This window comes from Euprymna scolopes, chromosome 44 (assembly GCF_053919585.1).
Source record: "Euprymna scolopes isolate OS-2025 chromosome 44, ASM5391958v1, whole genome shotgun sequence".
NCBI classification, from domain to species: Eukaryota; Metazoa; Mollusca; class Cephalopoda; order Sepiida; family Sepiolidae; genus Euprymna; species Euprymna scolopes.
In genome coordinates this window covers 21,130,456-21,156,220 of record NC_136525.1, presented here as the reverse complement: position 1 = coordinate 21,156,220, position 25,765 = coordinate 21,130,456, and the positions used below count along the sequence as shown (strand labels likewise).

Here is a 25,765-nt window from a genome sequence, read left to right as displayed (position 1 = left end):
TTGGCTTCATAAAGGTTTAACAGGCGCCGGTGAATGTTCAATTTTTTCTGCACAAAGGAATTCAATAACGTATCTCTGCTTCTGACACATGTCTATGACAGGAGTTATTTTCATAGAGTCTCGCACCATCAATATCTGTAACAGAGAGATGAAACTTTCAGGTCATGAATACGTAAGATCAGTCATAAAAATGCAATTTGCAATCCCCTCTGATCCATTCGGGTGGAATAAAAAAAATAGGAGACATTACTTTTGGAACGCCCCTCGTATTTGTAAAAAAAATATAAAAGCCAAAAATCAAATTTCAAAGTCAGGGAAAGCGCGTCAAATGATCTTTCTATTCAAAGCGCTCTTAGATTGGTTTTAGATCAAACCAGGCCCGGAGAGGGGAGAATATACTCAAAATGCCAATAAACAGCGTTTTGATAATTGAATGATATATTCTAAGAAAATTATTGAACCATCCCAGGTTCCTGGGTTAGGAATTCTTCAGAAATGTCTTTGGAAATGGTGCCGCTATGTCTATACAGACGGCAACAAAGTCAAAGACGGAGAAAAACGACCGTTTTGAATGGCAGTTGATCTTAGACCGATTTGCCAGAGAAAGTCAGATTCTATCACACAAGTTGGATAAAGAATCACTCTTAACAGTAAATGTCAGGGTTTTTTTTTGTTTCTATTTTTTTGGCTTAGTGACTTCTTGGAAAAACAAAATGGTTGGTCACTTCAGATTTGACTACAGATCAAATTTAACATTATTTTTTATGCATACCCTTCTCATCTTGGATGTTATGGTTTAAATACAGCAGGCATGTCACACATACGGCATGTGTGCTGCATGCAGCCCATTACAAACTTATTTGCGGCCCGCAGAGACAGCAACTTTAAAAAAAAAAAAAAAAAAAAAAAGTGGCGGGAAAGAAAATATCAAAATGCACAGGGTGTCAGAAAAGTAGTAAGAATTTCTTAACTATTCATCGCTTTAGGAAGAAATTTTTTCTCACACTGAATCTATTGTTCTAAACTTTACAACATCACGGACACAACATTTTCCGAATTATCACCATGTTTATCATCAAAATTACATTATGAAAAATGATTGTAAACCCCTCTTGAGTTATGTCAAAACTTTTCAGAAAACTAGGTTGACTGACCATCAATATTTATAAATTCCAGTATGACATACTAAAAATCATCAATAAAAAAAAGTGTCAAGCCTTAGAACACAAAAAATGATTGAATACTTGTCGATTTTAAACTATTGTAATTTATGCGGATTGGATTTGCTGCTGTTGCATTCAGAGACAACTGAACGATTAATCGGAATTTTCTATTATATTAAAATAAAAATCACTCCATGCTAATTTCTTTCATTACATTTATCGTGAAACTATGTGTACGTTTCTACCTGCATATTTTTTTTTTGTCATTTAATCTGATATCCTGAACAACGCTGGGGTACGGGTAAGCTAGTATTGAAAAAAAAAAAATTTTTATCTCCTGCTAATTTGTTTTGTTATATATTTTATTAAACTACATGTACGTTTCTACTTGCATGTTTTTAAATTAAAAGAAAAATATTCTGCAATAATTTTTATTAAACAGCTTCAATTAAAATTGTAACAGTGTGGCCTTCATGACAACATAAATTAACGTCTATTACTATTATCATTAAAAATCATTAGCAGTAATAATAGTGATATTACAATTCTGTCAATTTACCAAACAATTCTGGGGTACGGGCAGACGAGTATTGAAATAAACATTTATATTTCATGCTAATTTGTTTAGTTTTTTTTGTTTTTTGTTTTTTTTTTTGTTAAACTACATGTACGTATGTATTGGCATTCTTGAATAGAACAATAGAAGTAGGTCTTTAAATTAAAAAGAAAAATATTTTGAAACAAGTTTTATTAAACGCCTTCCGTTCTAATTGTAGGAGCATGGCCATTTCGGCATCAGAAACCGACTCCAATGGCCCTCGCGGACTCCAAGTTTGACATGCCTGGTGTAGGGCATGCCATCTGCTTCAACTCAATAACACAATACTCTTGGCATGATGTGGAAGACCAAGAAATACCTGTTTGAGTTTTTTTTTTTTTTTTTTAACTCTTATTCACCTTCAAACAATTTTTAGTTTTGCATTAAATTCGATCCATATTAAATATACCTTTTTAATTTTTCTTGCATTTCAAGTTCTCCTGAAATATATGCATTTTTTATTGATCTGTTTCGTTATGCAGAAACAAACAGTTATGTCAATACCATCTCTTTTTGTGCATATTGACAGTCTTTCAAAGGTCATCGGAATTCATATATGAAGTTAGTCCTATCAAGCAACTCAGTCGCCTAAACATACATAAACATTATATATATATATATATATATATGTATATATATATAACTTCAAAATGTGAGAATATATAATTATTTCCACAGCCAGAAAACGTCGCAGCTCACAAGAGCCATGACAGCCAACAAACTGGAGGTCCATAGAAGAGACTCGAATTTCGAATCTGGAGTTTGGATGTGCCAAACTGATGAGCCCAAATGAGAGCAAAACTTGAGTCTTAGGCTTCCGGTTTGTTGGCTGGCACAGCTCTGGTGAGCTGCGACGTTGTCTAGCTGTAGATTATATATATATATATATATATATATATATATATATATATATATATATATATATATATATATATATAAAAGTGAACGTGTGTGTCTGTCTGTCTGTGTGTGTGTCTGTGTACATTTCCCTACGCAATAACTGTCAATTTTTAGTCTATAGACTCGAAATTTGAAATACCGGGTACTGAGATTTGGGAAAATCGATGTGACGGGTGTCAGCCAGAAATTTGGCTGTTAAGGGGTCAAATTTAAACGATTTGACCTTTAAGAACTCTACCAAACTCCTCCGACAATTTTGGGTCTAGACACTTGAAATTTTAGATATAGGTTCCTTGAACCTGGATCTAACTTAATAAAGTGATTTGAGCCCGAAACTATAAATTTTAAGGGGTCATAATAGGGGTCAAAGTTTTAAAAAATTAACCATTTTTTTTTTTTTTTTGTTCTTTTGCTTTTTTTGCACAGCATACACCTCCAAACACCCGAGCAACGCCGGGCACCCCTGCTAGTATATATATATATATATATATATATATATATATATATATATATAGAGAGAGAGAGAGAGAGAGAGAGAGAAAGAGAGAGAGCTTGAGGTTTTAATTTTGGAAGTTTACTAGCATCACAATTATGTAATGATATTAAATCAAAACTGGAATAAGGATTCTAGACAAAGTTTAGTAGCCATTATCTCTTGTTTTTAATCCTCGGGCGAGTGAATGCCGGTAGCAAACTTTAATTAGAAAGAACATACATTAGAAGACAAAATCTTAAAGTCAGTCGTAGAAAAAGATGCAATGCATGCCGGGAAAACCGTAGCAGTAGAGAATTAGTTGATTACATAATAAAGTTGATGGCGGATAACGACCCACCAACCCTCTCCACAAGCACGGAAAGAGAAAAAGCAACAACAAAAACATAAAAAACAATTCAATCAATCAGAAATTTCTATAAATCCAGCACCTTTTAAGTTGATTACACTTGCTTGAATTTTCGGGTTTTTTTTATGAAAGAAAAACTTGCCGACTTGGAAACGTTCAATCTAAAATAGTGTAATACACACACACACACACATTATATATATATATATATATATATATATATATATATATATATATATACACACACACACACATACTAGTATTTCAGCCCGGCGTTGCCCGAGTGTTTGGATGTGTATGTTGAGTATAAAAAAGCGGTCAATTTTTTTTTAAACTTTGACCCCTATTATGACCCCTTAACATTTGTTTGGTGCTCAAATCAAGTTATTAAGTTAGATCCATGTCCAACGAACCTATATTTATAATTTCAAGTGTTTAGACCCAAAATTGGCGGAGGAGTTTGGTAGAGTTCTCAAAGGTCAAATCGTTGAAATTTGACCCCTTAGCCAAATTGCTGGTCAAACACGGATTACAAAGATTTTCCCAAATCTCAGTACCCTGTATATCAAATTTCGAGTCTGTAAATTGAAAATTGACAGAGTTATTGCTTAGGAAAATGTACACCCACACACTTTTTGAGATTAAACAAAAATATATACGTATACATAAATATATATGGAAACCATGTGTTTACTGTAAACTTTTTACGCAAATATCATGCAAGTATAAATCATGTAGAATATCTGCATGAATATAATTACACGTAATAGTTAACTAAAGATGATCATCCCATAAGAAACCCGAAAAAACTAATAGGGAATTAATTAAAATTAATGTTTAAAAGAATATGCAAATTAGCTAGATCTTTTGCTAGTGAATGCAATTCCACAACCCATATATAAGAAAATTGTATTTTCTTTTTAAAAGAGGCTTGCTTTTTTTCTGTTCTCGGCCTTTGGGCCAGGATCAAAGTGTAGTATCTGTTCCGGCAGATACTGCAAGCAAAGACCATATGTGGGGGCGACCCCACATATAAGACCTTGGCCAATGTAGGGGCAACCCTTCATACCAATTGTCACTATCCAGCTCCCCTACTCCCCGGGGAGTTGGTCCCCATTTCCCCTTCACTCCTCACATTAAAAATCGGCCTTGTGCCTAATTTGCTCGGTGGGGGAGCAAATAAATACCATCTGTTCCGGCAGATACTGCACTTAAGATAATTTGTACCAGTCAATGGAGGGGAAACCCTCTATACTGGGACAATTATTATTTTTGGTAACCAGAGTGACCCCTTTCAGGGGAGCTGGTTTTTACCTCACATTAAAAACGGCCTTGTGCCTAATTTGCTCAGTGGGGGAGCAAATAAACACCATCAAAGTGTAGTATCTGTTCCGGCAGATGCTGCAAGCTATGACTAGCTATGACTAGCAAAGACCAGATGTGGGGGCAACCCCACATGCCTGACCTTTAACCAGCTCCCATTTCTCACCTCTCGGGAGCTGGTCCCTTTTTCTTTTCCCCCTCCCTTCACTCCTCACATTAAAAATCGGCTTTGTGCCTAATTTGCTCGGTGGAGGAGCAAATAAATACCATCTGTTCCGGCAGATGCTGCACTTAAGATAATTTGTACCAGTCAATGGAGGGGACACCCTCTATACTGGGACAATTATTATTTTTTGTAACCAGAGTGACCCCTTTTTGCCTACTTTTAGGGGAGCTGGTTTTTACCTCACATTAAAAACGGCCTTGTGCCTAATTTGCTCAGTGGGGGAGCAAATAAACACCATCTGTTCCGGCAGATGCTGCAAGCTATGACTAGCTAGGACTAGCTATGACTAGCAAAGACCAGATGTGGGGGCAACCCCACATGCCTGACCTTTAACCAGCTCCCTTTTCCCACCTCTCGGGAGCTGGTCCCCCCTTTCCCTTCCCCCTCCCTTCACTCCTCACATTAAAAATTGGCCTTGTGCCTAATTTGCTCGGTGGGGGAGCAAATAAATACCATCTGTTCCGGCAGATGCTGCAAGCTATGACTAGCAAAGACCAGATGTGGGGGCAACCCCACATGCCTGACCATTAACCAGCTCCCATTTCCCACCTCTCGGGAGCTGGTCCCCTTTTTCCCTTCCCCCTCCCTTCACTCCTCACATTAAAAATCGGCCTTGTGCCTAATTTGCTCGGTGGGGGAGCAAATAAATACCATCTGTTCCGGCAGATACTGCAAGCAAAGACCATATGTGGGGGCGACCCCACATATAAGACCTTGGTCAATGTAGGGGCAACCCTTCATACCAATTGTCACTATCCAGCTCCCCTACTCCCCGGGGAGCTGGTCCCCATTTCCCCTTCACTCCTCACATTAAAAATCGGCCTTGTGCCTAATTTGCTCGGTGGGGGAGCAAATAAATACCATCTGTTCCGGCAGATACTGCAAGCAAATACCATATGTGGGGGTAACCCCACATATAAGACCTTGATCAAGGTAGGGGCAACTCTTCATACTAATTGTCACTATCCAGCTCCCATTTCCCACCCATCGGGAGCTGGTCTCCTTTTCCCTCCCCCCTCCCTTTCTCTCCACAATAAAAAACGGTCTTGTGCCGAATTTGCTCAGTGGGGAAACAAATAAATACATACTGCAAGCAAAAACCATATGTGGAGGCAACCCCACATATAAGACCTTGGTCAATGTAGGGGAAACCCTTCATACCAATTGTCACTATCCAGCTCTCCTACTCCCCGGGGAACTGGTCCCCATTTCCCCTTCACTCCTCACATTAAAAATCGGCCTTGTGCCTAATTTGCTCAGTGAGGGAGCAAATAAATACCTTGCTTTTTTTCTGTTGTTCTTGGTCTTCGGGCCAGGTTCAAAGTGTAGTATCTGTTCTGCAGATGCTGCACTTAAGGTAATTTGTCCCAGTCAATGAAGGGGAAACCTTCTATGCTGGGACAATTACTATTTTTGGACCCAATCAGAGTGCCCTTTCGGGGAGCTGGTTTAACCCCATTTTAAAAACGACCTTGTGTCACATTTTGCTTAAAAAAGAAAAAAAAAAAAAAAAAAGTGAGGTTTTAGCAGATATCGCCATTGCCCAACCGGAAGTTCCGAAAGTGTAGTTAATCCAATGGATACGATGACTTGCGAAAATGGCGATGCAAAATCCTACCCCTACTTGTAAAAAACTGACCAGTTGAGGGTGAAGGAATTAATGTTTTTGGCCAATTTTTTTATGTGTCGTCCAAGACATCAAGCTTTAAAACGATACTGATCTCGTCAAGATCCGTCACGTCTGCTGAAAGTGTTTGGCAGACATACAAACATACCGACGATCGAGATTTATATAAATTATTAAAGAGCAAATTTTCTATTGATTATTATCCATATATATATAGTAATGATTTCCAAAGTTATAAAAATAAAATATGCCTTGGGAACTATCTGCTAGAATCAAGACTAGAATGTGTAGCGCTCCAGTATTATTTATCTCTCTAGTGTCGTTACCATCCGAGCTACCAACAAATGGATACGAAAGGTTAAAAATTAAGCAACTTTGTGCTATGAATGTTTAATTTTGCGCATGTGCAAAAAGTAACAGCAGGAGTAAGGTTTTATTCGACTTATCCTGCCAACGTCAACTGTTTTGTTTTCAATTTTTACCACATAGCAATTTTTGCCGGCTAAAAACCAAATCGAAAATGTGTTACAAATCCAAATAAACTATATCAAATTTCAATTCTGTAGATTAAATATTCAGAGAGGAGCTTGGTAGAGACTTTTCACACACGTATGACTATGTATATAAAAATATTTCCGTGTGCTAGAACGTTTTCATTTTAAATTCTATGCATTGGTGCAAAATGTAGCAATCATGCATAAATAGAATTCCGCGTAACAGTGAAATGAAACCAATCCTCTAATATGAAGCCATAAAAATAAATAAATAATTAACGCTAGTTTTTCAAAGAAATAAGAAAATTGATTAACCTTTATAAAATCATTCGCATACCTCTGACTGAATGGTTTATTTTCATAACTTTTAAATAGGAATAGTAGACTTAAAAAAAAAAAAAGTTAAAAACTTTGGTAATTGTGGATAAAGAGAGCCTAACTTTCAAACACACCGGAAGTTGGCACCCGCGTCTTTCAATTGAGATATGGAAGCACAGAATCGATACAATTTTCAATTATCTTTAGTTTATTTTTTTTTTCACCACCTTATAATAAAAATATAAAATATGTAAACTTTTTTTTATCAATTATTTTGTATCGCATATCTTTTCAAATAACTGTTTATTTAAGTTAATGTTATATTTTGTCAAACTATATAGATATTTTTAAAATATATTTATATTTACAGAAACATGAAAAAAAAAAATGTGTCAAATTATTTTTTTACAGTTTTAGCAGTTTAAAAAACGTGAATGTGCAACAGAAAATAGATGAACAGTTTTTAAAATGTGAGTATTTCGCATATGTAGAACCCCCCCCCAAAAAAAAAACACGAAATTCAAACAAAAAATAAGTATGAATCTACTAGATGAAATTGCCGAAAAAGTTATTTTTAAATTAATGATGCAAAAAAAACAAAAAAACAAAAAAAAACAACTACATTTGAAAAAACAAAAGTAAATGTTTGAAAAAATAAACATTTTTTTAAATTTATAAAAATATAAAATATGTAAACTTTTATCGATTATTTTTAATTTTTTAAGCGCATATCTTTTTGAATAACTGTTTAATATATATATATATATATATATATATATATATATATAAAGATATGCGCTTAAAAATGAAAATAAAAATTTTAAAGTTTACGTATTTTTGTATATTTTTATTATAAGGAGGGGGTAAAAATAAGCATAAAATATATTTGAAAATTGTATCGCTTCTGTCCTTCCATACCTCAATTGAGAGACGCGAGTGCCAACTTCCGGTGTGTTCGAAAGTTAGGGTCTCTTTTTATGCACCATTACCAAAATATTATTTCATGCATCTACATTATGTAGATTTTTTTTTTTTTGTGTATTAATTTTCAGTATTTACTTCAAGAGTGCTCAATACATGACTAGAGCTGAGTACTACTTACTATTAGAAGAGCAATTATCCTGATGATTTCCCCCCAGAGAATGTGAAACAAACATTTCTAGGTAGCTTGCTTGCTAAATATATTATAATACCCTGCAGAGACCAACTAGAAAAAAAAAAAAAAGATGGCCTACATAAGAATTCTTCCCCGCTCTTGGGGAGAAAGCTAATACTTATTTGCCTGAACATCCGGTATAACCTCGACCTTATTAACCACCTGACATGACAACCTTCACCTTGTCACAGGTATTAGTTTGCCTGGAGGCAGACAGCTTGGAATTTAAAGATGATGCTGTGGGAATAAAGTCTGTTGCTTTCAGACATTTCATTGGAACATGAAAAGAAATTGGGTGTGCTTTCATCCATGGCATTAGCAGCATTTATATATATATATATATATATATATATATATATATTATATGAGAGAGAAAGTTTTGAAAATGTGTATGGTAATTAAGCTATACAGAATTTTCCACGTTTCATCCTCGTAATTGCAATAGCCTGACGAATCCTCACGAGAATTAAAAAAAAAAATTGTACGTAATATAAGTATCATATTGACCACTTTTAGCCGTTTCACTCATGTAAAAGACTGGAAACAATGCCAAGATAAGCGGAAAGTGCATACAGTGCCTAGAATTCTCAAATGGTTACCCATCTGGTAATAGGCAGGCTCACCATTGCTTAACCGGGGAGCAGACGAAAGCCGGTGTGGAAACGTGATTATGCCATATAAGTACACAAATACACACACACGCATAAATACACACACACACACACACACACACACACACACACACACACACACACAGAACGAAATTGGAAATTAAAAGACGTTTCAATTATACCAGTCATCATAGGAGTAACTGGGCTTATGAAAAAGAACTTTAAAAAGTACATAGCAAGCATACCCGGTGAACCAAGTGCAAGTGAAATACAAACGATTGCACTGAAAGGGACGGCTAGAATCCTGAAAAGATCTCTTGGTTGGACTCACTAAAATAGGGGTAAATGTCAGACATCTGGTTGGATGTCCCATTCCCTAGAAGAAAAAGTTTAAGGAAAATGAAAAAAAAAAAAAAAAGAAAAACAGACGCATAAATACACACACACATACATACAGACGCATACATACGCAGACACATAAATACATATGCTCCTCCTTCCCTAAAACTTGATCTAAGTTATAAAAGAACATCGTGTAATAAGAATGCCGTTGCATTGTTATTACACGAATAAGTAAATTAGATAGACAATATCAAAACGCGTTATTGAAACACGGAATTACGAAAAGCCAATACATTAATGAAATTGGTCCGGCAGATTTTCTCAAAGAACCACTTAATCAAAGACAAGAAAAGAAGAATGCAGCAGTGAAGGAATATCTACTGGCATGTTTTTAGTGTTTAGACCGAAAATTGGCGGAGGATTTGGTAGAGTTCTCAAAGGTCAAATCGTTGAACTTTGACCCCTTAAACGCCAAATTTCTGTCTGAAACCTGATTTAAAAGATTTTCCCTTATCTCATTACCCTTTGTCAAATCTAGAGTCTGTAGACAGAAAATTAATAGAGTTATTGCATAGGAAAATGTACACAGACAGACATTTTCACTTATATATATATATATATATATCTACAATATAAAGCTGAACGTCTGTGTGTGTGTCTGGTCACGAATAGGCTCCTACATGGTTGACTCTTTTTAAATACTGATCACATATAATGATAGAAGATGTATCGAGACACAGGAATGGGTATGTTTGATCTGGCATAATGATGATTTATTAAAATTGTGGGGTCTGCGTACACGCCTGATCCACAAAATATGGAAATAAATTAAAAAAAAAAAAAAAAAAAAAAAAAAAAAAAAAAAAAAAACGTTTACAAGTTTTTGATATAGATGTACATAAAACATACTTATCAAAGTATTCTTAACTTAAATAGGGATGGTATGATAAAATTGTGGGGTCTGCATTCGCGCCTGGTCTCCACAGAAGGGAAATAGGCAGAAACTTTTAAAGACTCTTCATACCTATCTGCGTAAGTATACTTTGATAATTATGTTTCAGTTTGAAGAAATATGGTATAATAAAATTATGTGGTACTCGTTCGCACCTGACCTCCATAGAATGGAAATATATCACAAAGTTTAACAAGGTTTTTTAATATAGATCCACAGACTATTGTGATAAGTGTTTCAGTGTGAACAGGTATGGTATAATAAATTATGGGGTTTATCTATTTTATTTTTACTTTCATCATATTTTGCTTTGGTTTGGATACCCCCAAATTCGAAGCTATCTCTTTACAATCTTTCCTTTTCAGAACCTATCATACTTTCATAAATCAGAGTCCATTTTCTGTAGGCTGTTTTTGAACCCAGTCAACGACGGGTACTTTTGCTAGTATATATATATATATATGCGAAATTGTGTGTATACACATTTTTCTACAAAGCTACAGTCAATTTTCAGTCTATAGACTCAAGATTTGACATAAGGGGTACTGAGATTTGTGAAAATCTTTTTAATCGGCTTTTGTCTAGAAATTTAGCTGTCAAGGGGTCAAAGCTCAATGATTTGACCTTTGAGAACTCTACCAAACTCCTCTGCCAATTCTGGGTCTAAACACTCGAAATTTTGGAATGTAGGTTACTTTGACATTGATCAAACTTTCTGATTGGATTTGAGCATAAAACTAAATGTTAAGGGGTTAAAATTGGGGTCAAAGTTAAAATTTGACCTCTGCGGTCTCTACTAAATTACTCAGCCAATATTTTGCCTAAATACTTGAAATTTTACATAAAGTACCTTCAGACATAGAACAAGCTTTTTAATTGGTTTTTGGCCGAAATTTTGGCTGCCAAGGGGACAAAGTTCAAAAGATTTGACTTTTGTGGTCTCTAGCAAACTATTCAGCCAATTTTGGGTCTAAATATTTGAAATTTTAGATAAAAAGGTTTTCAGACATGCAGCAAGCTTTTTAGTCAATTTTGGGGCGAAAATTTGTCTGCCAAGAGGTCAAAATTGAAAGAGTTGCCAATTTTAGGTCTAAATACTTGAAATTTTAGATGTAGGTCACCTGAACATGAGTCAAACTTGTATATATATATATATATATATATATATATATATATATATATGTATGTGTGTGTGTGTGTACACAAAGTTATGAACAGTATACAGAACCCGAGCAAAACCGGGCTGAACTGTTAGTATATATGAGATATATATATATATATACACACACACACATTATGTAGAAAGAGATATATGTAGAAAGAGATATAAACAAAGGTCGATAGATAGAAAAAGAGAAAAAAACGGAAAAAAAAAACAGAATGAAAAGAGATTAAAAAGAAAAGATTGAAATCACGGTTGACAAAAAAAAAAAAAAAAAAAAAAAAACACGTAAGCAAAAATGACATGCAAAAGATGCAGAAAATCATTCAGGTGTAACAATCGAATGAAGGAAGGCTAATCAATAGAGACAAAGAGAAATGGCGGCTGCAGATCAAAGAGTTTTAAGAAGTGTTTGACAAGCAATTCCCCACCTCTTCCGATGACTCACAAGTCTCAAAACATTTTTAACCAACTCCATTCGGAATTTACATGGTAATAGAGATTCCATTTTTGGATAACTATGAAATGAAAATAGTAAGAATTCTATATCTACCAACGTTGCAAAAGCTTTCTTTGAATGCCAGACTAATCAGCTTCATAATTGAAATGCGCCAATATGATTTCAATACAAATTCATTAAATTATATCAATAATGTTCAACCAACCAGGAGAGAGAACTAATATCTAATTTCTCTTTGTCAGTTTCATTTTTTTCTCAGAAACTACTAGGCCTATCCTGCTGAAATTTTTTATACACCATCACAGTTCAAAAGACCCCCCCAAGGACGACAGTTCAGTCCAACAGACCCCCCCCCCCGTCCAAGGACGACAGTTCACAGTCTAATGAACTTTTCAAAATTAATACTGCATTAGTCACCTGGGTGTTCCAAACATGGTAGTCCCATGGGGTTTTTATACACCACAATACAAAAATGTTTAGCGTTATTATTTTACAAAATATAGTTATCCTGCTGGTTCAGGATATAACTACAATCCCTGTCAAACAGTTAGAATCAATTGTAGCCTGTTGATATTGATATAAAATAAATTATGAAACTAAGGAAAAATTAAAACATCTTGTAGTTAGATCATATTTAAAAATACCCATAGGATACACGAAGTTTGTGTTATTTTTTTTTAATATATATGATGAATAAAAAATGTTTCCATGAATTGAAACTGCAAGAAAAATGAATAGAAGTTCATTACAAGCTTCACCTTGTCACAGGTATTAGTTTGCCTGGAGGCAGACAGCTTGGAATTTAAAGATGACGCTGTGGGAATAAAGTCTGTTGCTTTCAGACATTTCAGTGGAACATGAAAAGAAATTGGGTGTGCTTTCATCGATGACATTAGCAACACACACACACCTCGGGTTTCGATCCTGGTTTGAGGCAGTTGTCTGTCTAGCCGCACTTATGAGCTGTGAAACAGCGAAACTACACTATGTGGATGACTATAATGCTCCATATCTTGGGTTGAGCATATCGGGAAGTGATATACAAACTGCCATTAGCATATTAAGCGACGCTCTTTGTGTAAACAAATCGAGCGGACGCGTTTGGACGATGTCAAAACATCGTTAATTCATTACCCACATAGCAGCAGCCGTATAGCGTAATGGTGAGAAGCCTTGACTGTCATTTGGGCGGTCGGGTTTTGATGCCTGTCTAGCCGCACTGAAGAGCTGTGAAACAGCAAAACAGTACTGTATATGGATGACATGTATGTGTATATATATATATACATATATATATATATATATATATATATATATAAATACATACATACACACACACACACATATTGGGGAAGATCAAAGGATCGGTCGAAAATTATGTACTTTTGAAAGAAAAATTCTTGTTTTATTTCAAAAGACTTTTTGCATTCCTACACGTCAACACATAGGAAATAAATACAGAAAAGATACAGAATTTTCTGAGTTTCTTCCTCGTAATTGTAATAGCCTGGACCATTTAATATTAACCTTTAATCTGATTCACTTCGAAGGAAAACTGAAATACAACTGTGCCATACTATGTGTGCCATATCCTCACAGAGTCAGGAGAGTACTGGGAGGAAGGAAAAGAAATAAGTTGCCAATTAGAAATTATGAGCACTTAAGCCAAATTGGAGTGACAAAACACCCCATGGGACTAACGCAGAGTTAAAGGCCTTGTGCCAAACTCGATGATTAGCATCTTTTTTTCTTCTGCAAAGATGACAAAAGGGATTAATTATGTTTTGCTTTAAACTTCTGCAGACATCGGTTGAGGAACATATTTTTAAGTCAGAAAAAGAATTTGAAGTCGCATCAATAAGATTTGTCTTATTTTGTTGCAGACAAGGGGGTAAAAAAAAAAAACAAAAAAAAAACGAAAACAAAAAACACTGTAAGCAAAAAATACATAAATACAAAAAAAAAATGTAGAAAAATATATTTAAATATAAGATGCAGAGAAACACTAAGTAGAGAGCATGTGCTCTCTACTTGGGTGGTGGGGTGGGGTAGCGGAGATATAAAAGCATGTCACTGAAAGAAATCTTCAGAAAGCACGGCATAGGACAAATCTAGAATATTTGTTATGACATTCCATTTTCCTTATAAGAATGAATAAAATATTCTATTTAGAATGTTTTTGGAACAATCTGGAATAAAAATAAAAATTCCTACGCAGAAACAAAGATGCTGCACTTGCAGCTGCATCAGTTAATTTGTTAAGTTGCCAACTTGCTTTTAAGAACTCAGGTAATGTGTCTAGGATAAAAATCCAGCCGAAAGAAACTTCTTAAAAGCCAAACATCGCATCATTTGAAGAAACTGAAATTTCAGTAAATATAAGATTTCTGTATATTTTCTCACTGACTAATAAATTATATTTTAATATTGTTTTTATATTAAATTTTAACCATGCATAAAACATTTGATTTGAAGTTAATCGTTCTTATCTGCCTTTTACCATCAATGCTGTAATCGCTTACGAAGCTTGTAGCAGTAGTATCAAGGTGTATTTATTAAGGTGTATTTATTAAGGTGTATTTATTAAGGTGTATTTATTTGTAAGTATTATTTGTAGTTTTTTTAATGCTAAAATAAATATTTCTATATTTTAACTCGGTTTTATTAGTTTTTTTTTTAATTTGTTGCAGACACATAATTGTGAGGTCACGTTTTTTTTTTCTGCATCAAAATAAAAATGGAAAAGTGAAAGGGTGGAGGTTCGATATAACATGATCAATTAATATAGCAGTGATTTAATTGGCATATCAACTGATTACAATAGATTTTTTTTCAGCTTCTAAAACGTATGCAGCACACACACACTTATATATATATAAATCACATTAACACACCAGTTCTTGCCAGATCAAAGTTAAGCAATGATGAGCCTGGTCAGTATCAGATGGGTGACCATTTGAGAATAGTAGGTGCTGTATAAGCTGGTAGGATATCACTACTGTCAAAGGAAAAGTAAGGTGCCTCCTTCCCTCCACTAGTCTGTGGGAGACCCTTGGGCAAGGTTGAAACCCTACTTCAGCCCCCCCCCCCACCAAGGTAATGTGAGGTCATGGAAATCAAGTGACTGATGTAATACGAAAGCAATCAGGAATAATTTTGTTCATGGTTTCATATCTCGTGCTGAGCAGAAGATTCCTTTAGGTACAATGGTCAGGACAATCGCCGAGTACGGGCACTGCTTGGACAGAATTAAGAAATTGCAACTTAATGTCTGTACAACTGCAAAGAAAGCTATTGCAATACATCAAAACACTTTAGAAACAGCATGAATGAGGTTCTTAATGAGGAGCAACAATGAATTCATGAATGCCTCAAGGAAGAGAGATAGAGAATCATATCCGGCAATGCCTGTACTAGGCAGGACACCACTTGCAGAAATGAATGAACTTTAGCTCATCGCCCCCCCCCCAAGCATATTGCCACTTCATATACTTTATGTATCGGGTTTGTTTTTGCTCTGATGAACTCATAACACTTGTGCCCTCGTCGACATACATACTCTTGACCAACCCGACAAGCAGCAAAATCCCACACCTTCATTGTTGAGGTACCTAGATGATGAAAAGCCTTCTACCCTGATAGTTTCTTCCCTCAGACTGCTAAATCTTGAAATTCCTTCTCAGTTTCTTGCTTTCGTGATTGCACTAACATGCAGTAATTTAAATGTAATATGAATAGACATTTTGCAGCTCAACTCCCCACATAGTACCCTGTAAACATGAAGGATATGACAATCAGGCTGACACTGGTTCTCATTAGATCATTGAAGTTAAGCAACATTGAGCCTAGTCATTACCAGATGGGGGACAATTTGAGAATATCAGATGCTGTTTGTAGGAAGACATCGACACCTCCCCGGCAGAAACTGAAAGACAAATGTTGCCATTTCCCTTAATCAGGATATACAGATGACTGCTTGTTAATTTGATATTCCCTAAATACTTCCTCCTTTGGAGGGAGCCAGTTCAACACGCTGGTTAATAGTCCATCACATCCATGTGGCAATACATCTTGTTTGGTGCAAAAAATTTCCAAGTGGCTCATTCTATTCTATAGTCTGTGTGCACATCTAGTCCACCAGTTTTGCCCACTTCAGAGGATTTAGAATCTGTGGACAGCATTTTTTTAGACACGGAATGGCAAGACTGAATGATGATATCTAGATGCCAGACGAAAAAGAAATGTAAGGAAAAGTTTTTCGGAAAGAGTGGAAAAAAAAAAAAAAAAAAAAAAAATGGCAGACAGAAAAGGGGTATTAGGTTGCGTTTCAACGTTATGAGTCAATTTTAATCGGAGTACAAAAAAGAGAAAGAGGGGTATGTATAAGGACCTAACCTTTCTTGGGTTGTTTGTTTACAAACACTGTGAAAGAGGCAGTCAAAGTGTTTAGATTAATAGGCTGGAGAATAGAACTGCCGACTATCTAGACAGGTAGGTTCAGTCCATGATTTGAGACGGGTGCTACTCTAGCCACACAGAAGAACTATGATACAGCGAAACAGTGTGGATGACATATAATGAATCTGGAGACATGGAGGAGTGTCACAGGTAAGGAAGACATTTTTGATAACATAAATAAGTTAACCAAATCAATCTGGAGCAAGAAACTAGATTCAATATTTGGAAATTTTTTTTGTTCTTGTGATTAAGGGAGGCGGTGTTTGATCAACACTGCTGGGGACCTATGATTTAATATACTGTTTTGTTTTGATATCCTCGTAACAGTGTTTCATGGTAAACAACTCATGATCCCTTAAATTAATATTAGGACTATTGTGAATTCGAGAAAGCAAGTTGATACAGCGATTGCAGGTGATTAAATGACCAAATAGTTTTCCAACGAATGATTAAAACATAAAATTTAAATAAGTTTTTATAGAATTTTAAAAAGGTTAAAAACTTCCAAGATTACAATATATATATATATATATATATATATGAGACACAGGAAATGGACGTTTTAATCCTAACCATATCCCTTAAGTGAGGAGAGCAAGGAGCGTTCTAAAGACGTCCGTTTCCTGTGACTCACCTACATATATATATATATATATATATATATATATATGAGAGAGAGAGAGGCGATAAACAGACAGAGAGAGAGGGGGGGATAAAGGGCCATAGACACAGAAGGATAAAAAAAAAAAAAAACAAAAAAAAAAACCAACAACAAACAAGACAGAAGGGCATAAAGAGAGGAAGAAAAAAAGAAAAAAAGAAAAGGGGAAAAGACAGAGGTAAATAGGAACTGAAAGGGGGAGGGATTGGAGAGACTTCCTAATCTATTGGATAAAAATATCTGCAGAAGACCAGAGAAACAAAAAGCAGGGTGGGGGAGAGAACTTTGCCAGATTCAAACCAACAGATGACCTTTTAAAGAGACAGGGGACAAAATGTTAAGTGGAATTTCCAATCCCTTCATCATCGGTGGATCTACAGAAAGGACAATGAAAGCAGTGTTTGATTATATAACCCGGATATAAGAGACCCGAATATAAGAAAACGGATATAAGATATTCTCTGGTCTCAAATCAGAGCCTGTGTTAATGTACAGTGTAACGCGGATATAAGAGTTGTAGCCAAGTACGTCCAAGGATGGAGTACTGCTGCCACATGTGGGCAGGAGCTGCTAAAAACAGCCTATCCTGCTTTGACAGAGTACAAAATAGACTTCGTGGTTTAGTGGAGGATGCCCTTTTCTCTTCCCTGCAACCTCTCTCACAGAAAAGACGTTGCGAGTCTGTCTTTATTTTATCGTTATTTCCATGGCAGGTGCTCGTCTGAGCTCCAATCCCTCGTCCCCCCCTCGCCAATCTTTCACGAGAAACACCCATCTGGCTGAAACTACTGTCAATAATTTTCCCCACTCTCTATCTGTGCCTAAATCCAAACGTAGATTCCATGAGCAAAGCTTCTTTCTTAGAACTTACGCCAGTGGAACTCTCTGCCGCTTGCCTGTTTCCCACCTGACTACAACTTGGACGTCTTCAAGTGCAACATAAACAAACTCCTGACAAACCGCCCCCTTAAATAAGACACTCTATCAAACCCCCAATACTAATGATTACTACAATACTATCTCATTGATTACTGTACACGCAATTACCCTTATCCCTGAGTGGCCTTCGGGCCTTGATAAGTGGTGACCTCCATGTAAAAAAAAAAAAAAAAGAAAGGGACAGGAGAAGTTTATTATATCCGGGTTACTGACTACAACTTAGATGTCTTCAAGTCCAACATAAACAAATTCCTGATGAACCGTCCCCTTAAGACACTTTATCAAATCTACAATACTAACGATTACTACGATACTATCCCATTGATTACTGTACACGCAATAACCCTTATCCCCGAGTGGCTTCCAGGCCTTGATAAGTGGTGATCATGTAATATATATATATATATATATATATATATATATATATATATATATATATATATATTGCACACACACATCGCCCGGGATTCAATGAAAATTACAGAATGTTCCACATTTCCAGGACTTTTATTGTCATCAAAATCGGTGAAGTCGCTCATTTTTCAACCAACTAGATTGATTGCCTGCTCTAGTTGGGAACCCACCATGGTGCACCATTTCACATACCTCTCTGCAGTAACTTAGTCCACAATAAATTGTAATCTATATTGCATTGTAAAGAACCTACTGTCGATTTTATAAAATTATTTTATAATGGCTTGCATTAAAGTCTCAAATTCAAAAGTCAAGTCTCGTGCTTCAATTGTGCTCTAAGCAGAAACATTCATTTTGAAAACACCCCTGTCTTATCAAAGAACTTTATATAGAACATTTTATATGCTGGGCCCTTCTGCTTGTGCAGTAAGAAAACTTTTCAAGTGCACTTGTGATGTTAGGCTGTATAAGGGTGTTAACTTTGGTCAAAAATCGGACTGTTCCTTCTTTAATCGGATTTTTTCAACTATTGATTTTCAATACTTAGAGATATTCCAATACAAAACCTATCTAAGAACATTCTCAGACGCAATGTACATTTGCATGAAAAAAAAATAAATAAAAAAAATTAAAAAAAAATAAAAAAAGAAGAAACGCCCAGCCGTTTCAGATTCCACAGAGAACGAACCCAAACACAGAGTTATGTATAAGTAGAAATATATAAATAAAATCACAGCACGAATTTTGTAACATAAAAGCTGCTCAAATAAAAGATAGAGACGGCCTCGTTTCGTAAATCGGAGATATTATAATCTATGGAATATATAAAAAGTTGTAAGCCATGGTACCCCCCACCCCCGAAAAAAGCCTTTGGCAGACGTACAAAAAAATGCACACACAACTTTTCACTTTTATATAATAGATGGTATACAGTTCATATTTTTAATAGGAGGCTGATATAGATGAAGAGAGAGACGTGAAATGGACAGTTCTTTTTATACACTGATGAGAAATACATTATCATGGAGACAGACAGTTACACTTTTAGAGGATGTTATATATAATGTTCATTTACAAATACGATAGACAAAATCCCATTATCTTCCAGTGGATGCCAACAAAGACAAAGGCTTACTTATAACATGATATTTATTCTTCCAATCGGATGAGATGATGATCAGGAATTCAATTGCCTTGCAGAATTACATTGTCTTGTCTCCCTTTCTTTCACTTCCAGAAAAGCTTTAGCTAACTCTCCTCTGATTGTTCCGAACTTGACTGACTGAACCGACTCATTTCGCACCCTCTTAACTGAATATATTTAATCTATCTTTCTTTGTGACGTCAGAAACGTGCTCAACCATGTGAGAGTCCCTCATATGGATTCTACATATTACTCATGTCTCCACACGCCTTTGCAACAGAAAGAAAATTTCTCAATCCATTGTCTATTATTCCTAACTGATCTATCTTAGTTTTATAATTATTTCTACTATAATGGCAATTCACTAAATTTCCGAGATCGCATCTAGATAGCAGTATGTATTCACTTTTAACTTGATTATGGGGTTCAATTCTAACCTTTTCCTTTAATATATATATATATATATATGATAGCGTGTGTGTTATTTTCTTTGTCACACTTACATCCGGGTAATTTAATTGTTATGTACTTCCATTTCTTGTCATAAATAATTTTACCAAGAATTCTTCATAAGTTTTGGTTTCGGTTATAGCTGAGGGCACTCAAATTATACATATATTGTTTTCATAAGTTTATTCCGGTTTCAATTCAAGCTAATGCACTCAAGTCATATGGATATTTTATTTTTGAAATCACTTTATAATATATATATATATATATATATATCAATAGAACATTAACTCTATAATGATATATACAAAATCTGCAAGAATTAAAATATATTTAAGCGTACTTCATGACCGAGCTTTGCCAGGTGTTCGTGCTAGCTTAGATAAATACTTTTGCAGTTTTAACAAAAAACTACAAGAATATCATCTGAACATCTACAGAATGCCAACATCAATATCTTACATATGAAAGAGTCCTCTGTGGAATTTCCACAGGTCCTGCTAGCAAATATTTTCAAACTTATTTATGTTCTTATAATTACTGGGATCTGTCCCCTTCCACATATAGCACTTGAGGATAAGGATTAATGAATGCACGTTGGCCATCAGGACAACAGTGTAGTAATTATTAGTCATAGAAATTGGGTGTAATTTGATTTAAAGGGTCGACTCAACAAGAACTTGTTTACATTGGACTTGAAAATGATCCTATTGTAGTCAGCCGAAAAGGAGGCCAGCAGAACAGAATTCTACAGGTGGGCAGTTCTTGGAAAGCTTTGTCTATGGAATCTGTTTAGATTTAGGCACAGATAGAGACTGGGGAAAATCGTATATAATGGTTGTAGCTAGTCAGTTGTTTTGTGAAAGTGACGAAGTGAAACCATAGATTAAAGCTCAGATGAGCGCTTGCCATGAAAATAACAATAGAGTAGAGATAGGCTAGCAACATTCCTTCTGTGAGAAAGTGGTTGCAGAGCAGAGAAAAAGGCATCACCTACTAGATTTTGAATTCGATTTTGAATTCTGTCCCGGCAGGCTAGGGTGCTCCAAGCAACACCTGACCAGATGTGGCAACAGTACTCCAACTTGGCTCTTATACAGGTAGAGAATTTGCATCAGCAGAGAGATATCTACTGAAACGGTAGAACGATCAAACTATTTCAGCAATCTTGGCAAACCTCCAACAAGATACACCTTAAGGTCGGAGGTTAAATTGACTGAAAGGTTGTGAAAATAATGCTAAAGATGAGAACAAAATAAAAATATGAACATGAAAAAATTTGTAATATTTTTATTCATTTGATTTTGCCCCCCCCCCTTTTTTTTTTTAATTGATTTGTAAATTTTAAGTCTGTATATTAATATAATAGCTTTTGTGTTATTTTCTGTGTCACGTTTACATCCAGGTCGTTTGTTATGTACTTCCATTTCTTGTCATGAATAATTTTACAAAGAATTCTTCATAAGTTTTCGTTTTGGTTTCGATTATAGCTGATGACACTTAAGTCATCTATTTTTTTTTAATAAATAATTTCATCAAGAATTCTTCATAAGTTTAGGTTTCAAGGAACTCAAGTTATATATATATATATATATATATATATATATATATATATATATATATATATATATTAGTTTTCATTTCGATTTCGATTCAAGCTGATGCACCCAAGTCATATGGATATATTTTTTATTTTTAAAATCACAATTTTATAATATATAAAAACCGATAGAACATTATAATAATATATACGAAATCTGTAAGAATTAAAATATCATATTTAAGCGTACTTTACGACCAGGCTTTGCAGGGCGTTCGCGCTAGCTTAGATAAATACTTTTGCAGTTTTAACAAAAAAGCTACAATAATATCAGGGCGTCTTCATTTACACTGAACATCTACAGAATGCCAACATCAATATATTACATATGAAAGAGTCCCCTGTGGAATTTCTACAGGTCCCGCTAGTCTATATATTAATACGATAACGTGTTATTTTGCGTCACACTTACATCTTTTTGTTTCGAATGAATGTTGTTGAATTGTTACGACATTCCATTTCTTGTAATGGATAATTTTACCAAGAATTCTTCATAAGTTTGCACCCAAGTCATATGGATATATTTTTTTTTTATTTTTGAAATCACAAGTTTATAATATATAAGAATCAATATAAAATTGACTAATAATAGATATGAAATCTGCATAAATTAAAATATATTTAAGTATATTTAAATGCTGGGTTATGCCGTGCGTCCCTGCTATCTTAGATAAATACTTTTGCAGTTTTAAGAAAAGAGCTAAAATAATATCAGTGCATCTCCATTTACACTGAACATCTACAGAATGCCAACATCAATATATTACAAATGAAAGTCTGCTGTGGAATTTCCACAGGTCCCGTTAGTATATATAAATAATTAAAAAAAAAAAAAATGATTTTATTATTTACTAGCCTGGGTGTCCGGTGTTTACCGGGTGTTTGGAGGTGTGTTTTGAGCAAAAAAACAAAAAAAAACAAAAACAAAAAAAAGTGACGTCTTTGCCATTGCGTCCAACGCAAAACCAAAGTGGCGAAGGTTTAAATTAAGGCCAATCAATCGAAAAGAGGAGATGACTTTCAAAATATCAGCGAAAAAAGCAACCCCTCCTTGTAGAAAAGTGCCCAGTTGAGGGTGCAGGAATTGAGGTATTTAGCTAATTTTTTGACGTTTGCCGTCCGAAAGGTCGAGCTTCAAAACGATACCAATCTCATGAAAATACGTCGCTTCTGTCAAAAGTTTTAGGCAGATATAGGAACATACATTTAAACAGACTGAGATTTATATTATAGATTAATATTTGAAAAGATGAATATAAAAGTGGATTAAAAAAAAAGTTAATATCTGGTATAAAAGAGCTCTAAAAAGTTTAAAATGTGTATAAAAATAACTCAATACTAGTAAGACAAGGCAATACGAAACTGAGTTTAACCAAAATGAAATTGCCCAAGTAAAAAAAAATTTTTTTTTAATTAAAATCAACAAAAACGAAATATCCAACCAATCAAAATTCGTTTAACAAAAAACATGCATCTTACATTTCCTGCTAAATTCCACAGACAACCGCAGATCGAATTTCACACTTACCTAAAGAAAGAAACAAATAGGGAACGTAAATATGGATAAACAAAAACAAAAATACAATAAAATTTAAATTTAACAAAAAAGAAAAAAAAAAAATCAATTTTTTTTTAGAATTACAACTATATCAACTTTAGCAGACATGGGTTTAAAAAAAAAAAAAAAAAAAAAAAAAATAGCAAGACCTGTGGAAATTGCAAAGAGATTTAACAAATATCACGTTTGTGTATTCACTCTTTTGCGTTGCCCAGGAATAAATAAGGACCCCTGTATAATCTTGTTTCCAGCATTGAATCCTATATTTCTAGTTTTAGTATTACTTTTCTTATTATTTATTTATTTATTTATTTTAGTTTCATAATTTTCAAATTTCAAGTTAAAAATAAAACCTGGATGTCTGGCACAATACTGAAAAAAAAAAAAAAAAAAAAAAAATTTTAATACAAAAATTATGCACGGATTGCATTGTTGAAATTTGTTCAAGAAAAATTGATTTTGGTATAGGTCTTTGCTTTATATTATCCCCAGACATACATTTATATTACAGATTGTCACACAGTAATTTTCTTTGTCATTTGTTCCTATTTAAATATTAAACTCTTTGTTTCATGTATCTGCCAATTTTTTATATTTAAATAGATAATTCCATTTCTCATCTTCAGTGTCATTTTCACAATATTTCGATCGAACCTTCGACCTTCTGTAGATGTATCTTGTCAAACTCTGGAATATTTCTTGTACTCTGGAATTTGGACAGAATTTCGAACAAAACCCTTTTACCTCACAGGAGTAGCATACACTCGTTCCGTCAGCCATGACAATTTGTAATAGAATTTTTCGGTCAACCACACCAAGAATTGAAAGGTCACTTTTACAACTGATTTGTCCAAGTACTAGCCCCTATCCAGACATGGCTGACAGAACGAGAGCATGCTAACCTTATGAAGTAAATAAAGGGTTGTTCAAAATTCTATCCAAATTACTGAGTTCGACAAGATACACCTTAAGAAGGTCGGAAGTTACATCGACCGAAACGTTGTGAAAATTGCACTAAAGATGAAAACAGTAGTCTGAAGAATCCAAATACCAATCCCCAATCCTTATCTAAAAAATTCAGAAACATATGATGCCAGCTCATTCCAATATTTAGGAATTTGAAAATAATATCTTCAGATTTTACAGTAACTTGCCTCGCAGATGGACATCATAAAAACTCAGAATTCCTGAAACTTTCAGCATGTAACTCCAAGCGGTTGCCAATTTAAAGCATTTTCCATGAATCGCATGAGATGTTGCTCAAGTGACATTTTAACAATTATATTTTCTTGAATATTTTTAGTTTGGAACATGATGTGACCCTGAGATTTCACTCGGGTAATTTTTTTTTTAACCCAAGGAATCCAAAAATGCCATCAAATTTGTTTAGAAATGAAAGCTTCAATGTGATTTTATCAGATTTTGAAATTGTTCACATATACACAAAGAAATGAGGCAAAAGTGATGCAAATAATGAAATACCTGTGAACTAAAAAATGGTAAAAAAGAAATTATTTTGTTCACTCATAATGTGAATTCAAAATTGTTTTTTTTTTTTTTTTTTTTTTTCAATGGTTCAAAAATACCCCACTAAGAGAAACAACTAGTCAGAGTATGCACGATGAATAGCGTGTGGGTAAAAGTCCAAACGTTTGTGTTTATTAGCTGTTCTCTCACCCAAAAATAATCTTGAGAAAGGATTCAACCCTTTCTTTTTGAAAAAAAGAAAAAAAAAAAAAAAAAAAAGAAAAAGAAAAAAAAATGGTATTCTCAAAACATTAAAGACTTTGGTTGTTTCAAACAGTTCATATTTACCGCTTTGTATTTGTAAATCTATTTATTTTTCAAAACTAAACAAAAGAAAAACAAAAAAACTTGTTCATTTATCCATACATCAATTCACTTCAATACCAGGTTCCCAGCATTGCTATAACCTTATACTCCTCCATATTTATTTACCATTAATGCTTCAAGCAAACTAACCTTCCCCTTATATATATATATATACACACACACACACACACACACACTGACTGTACATACCCGGCATTCCCAGGCTGCAACATTGGCAGGTGGCGAGTTTAGTCCCATCTATAATATCTCACCTGTCTGTTTAAATGTATGTATGTATGTCTGTCTGTCTGCTTAAAACTTGACAGAGGCGACGGGTTTTCACAAGATCAGTTTCATTTTCAAGTCGACCATTTGGATAACAAATATCGAAAAATTGGCTAAAACATTAATTCCTTCACTGTAACCTGGGCACGTTTCTACAGGGAGGGGTTGCTTTTTTCGACAATATTTTCGAACGTTATTGCCTCTTTTCGATTGTCTAGCCTTAATTTAAACCTACGTCACTTCTGGTTT

The 25,765-nt window shown here is 34.5% G+C and overlaps 1 protein-coding gene across 3 annotated transcripts in view; it reads right to left on the bottom strand.

Moving 5' to 3' along the window:
• LOC145268726 (uncharacterized) overlaps nucleotides 1-25,765 on the bottom strand; it is a 285,381-nt gene that overhangs the window by 114,812 nt on the left and 144,804 nt on the right. The window contains exon 2 of one of the 3 annotated variants that reach the window (XM_080124296.1): nucleotides 23,320-23,368. The exons of the other annotated variants lie outside the window; for them this stretch is intronic. Coding sequence (XP_079980422.1) covers nucleotides 23,320-23,321 — 2 coding nt within the window. The 5' untranslated portion in view covers nucleotides 23,322-23,368. The remainder of the gene's footprint in view (nucleotides 1-23,319; nucleotides 23,369-25,765) is intronic. 3 annotated transcript variants of the gene reach the window in all.